Source organism: Triticum dicoccoides, chromosome 5B (genome assembly GCF_002162155.2).
Source record: "Triticum dicoccoides isolate Atlit2015 ecotype Zavitan chromosome 5B, WEW_v2.0, whole genome shotgun sequence".
In the NCBI taxonomy this organism is placed as follows: domain Eukaryota; kingdom Viridiplantae; phylum Streptophyta; class Magnoliopsida; order Poales; family Poaceae; genus Triticum; species Triticum dicoccoides.
Window position 1 is genome coordinate 147,031,135 of NC_041389.1, and position 6,423 is coordinate 147,037,557.

Sequence of the window (6,423 nt, forward strand, 5' to 3'; positions counted from 1 at the left end):
TGTAATGGTTATAAAGCCACCCATTCCCCTCATTCTGAGGTATGTAGAATTGTATCAGGGGTAAACCCTAGCCGCCGGTGGCGTGCTGAACCTATTTTCCTCGTTCCTCAAGCAAGAACCCTAGCTTTTCGTCTCTGAAATTGCCCACGATTTCTCTAAGTGTCTCCTGAATTCAGTAAATCAGAGCTCTGAGCCTGATAGGGCGTCGGTCCCGGCGACCAGACTGAGAAAATTCAGTCTTATACTGTAGGCTCCCCTGGGTTGATTCAGCTTGTGAAATTCCTATCCAGGGGAAGTAGGTGGATCCCGGGAGGATCCCTGGCAACCAAATTAGCGCTTAGGATATGTTGATGTCAAAAAACAAAAGGCCCTGCCCAACGTGGCTGGAGGGGATTTTGATTTGCAAGGGATTTCCATGCTGGCCTCGTCTATCTCAGGTGAAAGATCTTCATGAACTATATATTTGTTGGTACATCTAACAACTCATTTTTCTTCACGGCTAATACATATCACAATATGTTTGATTCCTCTTATTCCTGATGAAACTCCGCAGCTGCCTCGAGCACAGCTCAAAAGTAGCTAGCTTGTCAACGGCTGCAATACGAGCAGGCCTGGTAGTAGATTAGTAGCCGGTGAAAAGACAAGATGATCACAGTTTTGTAGGACATAGGCACTTGCTTATATGTCAGCTCCATCGCAGGTCCTACTCTTAGCGAGTAGCCTTGCTTTTGGCCTCACTGCAGGTTGCAAGAGTGGAAGGCGTCAAAACAACATAGTAAAATCTCAGAACTGGAGTAAGATTCAAAAGGGGGCAAAATGATGCAAGATTCAAGGGCATCATTACCTTAACATCTTCTTGATCTCACTGCTCTCAGGGTCAAGTCTCAGCGCCTCCTGGAACGCATCAACTGCCCCTTGGTAATCCTGTAAATGGAGGGACGCCATGAGAGGAAGTGAGACACAGGTCGAGAGACTGAATCAGATCGAAAGGATTGATTTATACACCAACTATACCTCCATGAAACTGAGAGCCGAGCCCTCTCGGTACCATGCCTTGGACCAACCAGGACGCAGCATTTTGCACCGTTGAGCGTCTGCCAGTGCTCTGTCCCCTTCTCGCATGCGCAGCCAGCAGAGGCTCCGGTTAGCAAACAGGGTCGCATCAAGTGGGTCTATCTCCATCACCTACATTTGCATGTGGTTAGCATCGCATGAGTTTTCCATGCAATGATAACTGGGTCTAACAGGCTCTCTGAAGCACACTGTTGCATTTTCATTAGTTTAAATGTAATAAAAGCACAAATAAGCACACATCAGACTTGAGCAAAAAAGGTTGTCGCAGATGAAGTGTCAACCCTAAATGAAATGTAGTTACTCTATTGTATGATCCTGATGTAAGACACCCATGCCTTCACAAACATTTCAACATAAACCATGATGAATCATCAGTCAATCTTGTGAACCTCATTAAGCAAACAAATTGTACTGCTATAAGGAAATCGGAAGTCACTGCAGTTTCAATCCTGAACCTGATGTTCTAGAACTGCTGTTTCTTTTGAACTTCTTTTGTATTGTTCCAAACAAGTTATTTTAGTTCATGCACTTAGTCACTTACCAATCCATAGTAGTACATTGCTGTAAAGTAGTCCTTCTTGGCAAATGCTTCCTTCCCTTGTGACTTCAAATCAGCTTTCCGTTCTTCCGCAGAAGCTCTATCCTGAACAGAGAGGCATTTTGGTTAAACTTTAAAGGCATCGAGAATGTGACTGATTCAGGCAGCACGGTACGTGCTACAGTTGAAAACACACTCCTGGGTCAAAAATCCTAAAATAGTAATCTTGATATATTGGTCAAAATTCCTAAGATAATAATCATGATATATGTTTCCTCTGTTAACACTGCAGACTTGGCTGGAGGAAGTGCCGGATGACCAGAACCACTGAAGTTTGTGAGCAATTTGCTAATAAAAAAATGCTGACACAAACTTCAACGGGAAATTCAGTTAATGTGTAACATCCTCCAATCAAATACCTGCAGAGCAACCTATAACTGTGGGCTCAATGGCTTCCTAATGCAGGTGCAGATGTAGTGACTTCAATCTTTCTACCATTATTATTTATTTATCAAAAACATACAGGCTTGGAGAGAGAACATGGCAGCTACAATATAATCAATATTACCGTGTGTCAATTACCATATTTTCTAGATATGTTGTCAAAGCGGAAATAAATCAAGAACAAAGAACACGTAGATACGGGGGTCACAGGAATAAACCCTATATGCATGTATATACAGGTCATGAGAATTTGTACTGTGTGGAAATCTTTTCAAGGAGAATGCATCCATAAGAGCGTCATGACTTACTCCAATCTAAATAGGAAACTACAATTCATCTTACAATCAAATAACAAATCGCACACATACCTGAACCCTGGTCTGTGGAGATTTCATAGTTGTAATTATCCCATCAACACTCCAATCTGGCACAGATGGAATTGGGTTTGTCTTAGGAAACAGAAGTTCAACAAGTTCACGCTGACCACGGACTGCTGCTCTCTTGATTGGAATATCCCCGTGCTATGTTGGAAGAAAAAAAAGGAAGATGTAATATAATACTGCATGGAAAATGGAAGATATAACAGTACGAAAAAGGAATTTGGTGGATGATCAAAGTCATGAATTGGAAGGCAGGCACAATTCACCCTAGTTCTGTGCACTATACCGTCAAAAGAAAATCATAAAAACTAGTTATTCATCAATTCATCCTGATGGCAGTATTAGAATTTTGAACCTAACAAAATGTGGAGGACATGCAGCAACGTGACTGAAGTTTTAGCGAGTGTCGTGATTCTGTTAGGTTCAGAGTAATCGTGCACTCGCTAAAATCGTCAGACCTGTAGGTTCAGATCATACCATTGGAATTCCATTGTTGAATCATCTCAATAATGGAATTCCAATGGTATGATCTGAAACTTACTGGTTAACAATTTTTAAAGGAACTGGCACAATGGCATCACGATTCTATGATATTCCGAACCTGTTGTATGTGCTGTGAAAAAAAAAATCAAAACCATGGCACAAAAATCTATCGCTACAGCTTCAAATCATGAAATGTCTGACCAGGTGACTGCAAAGTCCAGCAGATGTATTCAGACACTGGTTGAACAATACTTGACACATGGTCGGTCTACGGTGAGTATACAACACACTTCGCTTGGGATACCTTAATAGTAGCATAATAGATTACCAGGCAGCCAAAGGTCTGCAAGGGAGGTAATACTGCAAGCATGAAAGCATTAAAATAGCTAAACAGAAGCATCATGAAAGCCGGAGCTATGTTACCTGGTTAGGAATGTTAGGGTCAGCTCCAGCCTCCAGCAAGAACTTGACGAATTCAGTTGAGCCGTCATCAACTGCCCCCGTTAAAGGAGTTGGTCCAGTGCTACTATTACCATTCACATCAGCACCAGCCTATTGAATTGAAAATACAAAATGCAAAGGTAACTTTAGAGACAGGATCTGCACATTTAACCTGCATTCTGCTCCAAACAATTGTTTAGATGTCGATAAAATGACTAGTGAAACATAAATACGTCAAATTGGGCAGACAAGTTACTGGACCTCAATCAGTAGCTTCATGCATTCCAAGGAGTTCCCACAGCATGCCATCATTAGTGGTGAGAAGATATGATTGACTACTCTGTTGGGCTGTAAAGGCAAATGAATGGCCAATTAATAATTAAAATTATGTCCAGCAAGAATTCTGATGCATCTCGAGAACGAACCATTTCATCCTCAAGCTACAGGTGACTAATTTTTCGCATTTTATTTTTCATTTTGTAACTGTGCATGCAATACAATTAGGTGTGAAATCAACAGCTTACATCAGCACCATGCTCCAGCAGAATTTTCATGGCCTGATGCTGACCCTTTGCAGCAGTCATGTGCAATGGTGTCCCTCGGTAATTGATAACGTCCACGTCAACTCCTTTGGACAGCAACAGTCTTACAATCTCACAATGCCCTAGAGGAACAATAAATATATAAGCAAATATTAAGCAGAGAAGGAGCTTCTACATAGTATAAAAACATTTGTAAGCTATTACTATCCTGTAAGCCTTCCATCTATTTCAGAGACCAAGTGAACTGAAGAATGAGGAACGCACCATGCTCTGCTGCATTGTGCAGCGGCGTTAAGCCCCTCTCACTAGGTTTCGCCGGATCGCTGCCATGATCGAGAAGATACCTGGCAACCTGAAGATTTCCCTTGAGTGCAGCATAAAACATAGGTGTCGCACCTACAAGGAGAATGCGGCATTTCAGTACTAAGTACTAATATAGGCAACGCAATCCTGTTACTGGTGCACAGATTTTACCTACGCTTGATACCGAGTTGACATCGACCCCCACGTCCTCCACCAGGAACTTGCAGATCTCCAGGGACCCCTTATTTGCAGCGAAATGGAGTGCGTTGAGCCCTTTGGGGTCCTTTGTTACCCGCAAATCCATCTTTTTGGACATTTCTAGCATGGAGAAATTGCAGATGCCAAAAAAAAATCAAATAATACAATCACCAACATACTGAGGAGCGTGGTGCACTAAGGAGATGTTTGCACCGTCTGAGGCTCCAGATCGATCTAAATACAGAAGTTATCTATGCATGCAGTCACAAATTTGGCGGTTTCTGCCTAACTTGCAGAACAAAGCCGAAGGAATTAACGCCCATTTTTTTTCAGAAACTAACCGGAGAGAACATCAGATTCGACCACGCTACATAGGCATTGCTACACGAGAGTGTCCGGAACAATGGAGACGCCGGTATCACACATCATTTCATTCGACACTGGATAGAACATGGGACGGCGGCAGAGCCGACGGCGCTTACTCTTGAGGAGACGCAGATTGCCGTCGAGGGCGGCTAGGAGGGCGATTGCGGCGGGGTTGGGGGCCATGGCGGCGGCAGATGCCTCTCGCTGGGGCCCTAGGGTTGCTGAAGGTTCTAGAAAGATCTGGCTGGGCGGGGCGAGTGGAGTGAGGATTTGATAGGGAAGGGGAAAGCAGGCGGTGGTATGGTATGTGGCGCCAGACGGGGCTCGTGGAGTGCACGGGAAACGAGTGGGCCTCACGTGGCCATGCTAGTAATGGCAACGCGTGTCATGTTGGCTTTGCTTCCGTGTCACGTGAGATTGCTCTAATTTCTTTATCTTCCCGGTGCGTACCTGCTGGTGGAGACTCGAATGTGATGCCTCGTGGATACGCTGCCAGGAGGCCAAAATCACTGTTTTGACCTTATCGAGAAAGTTAATCATGATTTGACCCTGCTTTGCAAATATTTTTGAATCTGACCTGTTTGCATCGCGCCTGCCAAAAGGGCGCTATGGTCCACTGTATAGCGCCCCGACTCATGGCGCCGTGAAGTTGCCAGAGTGGCACGGAGGGGCGCAGGGGTAGGTACCATAGCGCCGCTGACGGGGGCGCTATGCAGCTCAAATAGCGCCTGCGCCAAGGACGCTATGCCCCATTGCACGTTGCATGTCCTTCCATGCATGCACGACACGGCCACCATGCATATGTATCGCACAACACAATACGTGTATATTTGGAGTGTATGTTGGAGCAAAAATGGAGCCACCGGCGATCATCGAAGACACGCCGGAACAGAGGGATCAAAAATCTTCGGCGATGGCAATGGTAGCGTCGAATAAAAAATCATCAGATCCTTCCTTGATAAGGCCAACAACATTGGGGTTGGACTTGAAAACTGGTCTGCTCAAATAAGGATGATGCGACGGCGGCGGCATCCTCGTGGTGGACCTGTGTCCTCAGGCTCCGGCGTTGCGAAGGTGTTTACTCCAGTAGAGTCCTCCCATCGATTCATCGAACACATCGTAGGCGTGACCAGTGGAGTCGCCGTGAATGGGGAAGTCGTGGCCAGCCGGAGGCGAAGAAGGAGCCTGGGACGTGATCGCCTTCTTTCTCCGGATCTTTGCCCGTGCACCGGCCGGGCCGAGGAAGGTGGTCTTCCTCCTCCCGTCGATTCATGTAGCAGTAGCGCTTGTGTTATAAAAAATGCTACTACTATAGTTGCCAACGGTTGCATGGCAGTGTAGGTATACTAGTAGCGCTCGTATTTAAAAAGCGCTACTGATATTGTACATAGCAATAGCGTTGTCTTCTGACAAGCGCTACTGCTAGATACCAGTAGCGCTTATCTGTAAAAAGCGCTACGACTATGCTTACCTTATCCACATCTGGCGCCCCGCGCGCGTCCCTCACTCTCCCTCACACGCTCACTCGCCGTCGCCCGCCGTCGCCGCCGCCGCCGACTCCCCCAAGGTATCTCCCTCCTCCTCTCGCCGCCCTCCCCTCCCTCCCTCCTCCTCATCTCGCCGCCCTCCTCTCTCCCTCTCCCCACTGCCCTCC

At 45.8% G+C, this 6,423-nt stretch overlaps 1 protein-coding gene across 1 annotated transcript; it reads right to left on the reverse strand.

Moving 5' to 3' along the window:
- Positions 1–429: 429 nt before the first annotated feature.
- On the reverse strand, positions 430–5,086 carry LOC119307910 (putative ankyrin repeat protein RF_0381). Its single transcript, XM_037584008.1, has 11 exons — positions 4,886–5,086; positions 4,377–4,523; positions 4,167–4,298; positions 3,885–4,024; positions 3,622–3,708; positions 3,343–3,471; positions 2,425–2,577; positions 1,616–1,717; positions 1,015–1,185; positions 845–924; positions 430–737 (listed from the first exon to the last, which is right to left on the reverse strand). Exons 1-11 carry the CDS (start codon positions 4,950–4,952, stop codon positions 710–712), a joined length of 1,236 nt encoding a protein of 411 aa, XP_037439905.1. The 5' UTR covers positions 4,953–5,086; the 3' UTR covers positions 430–709.
- Positions 5,087–6,423: the final 1,337 nt, after the last annotated feature.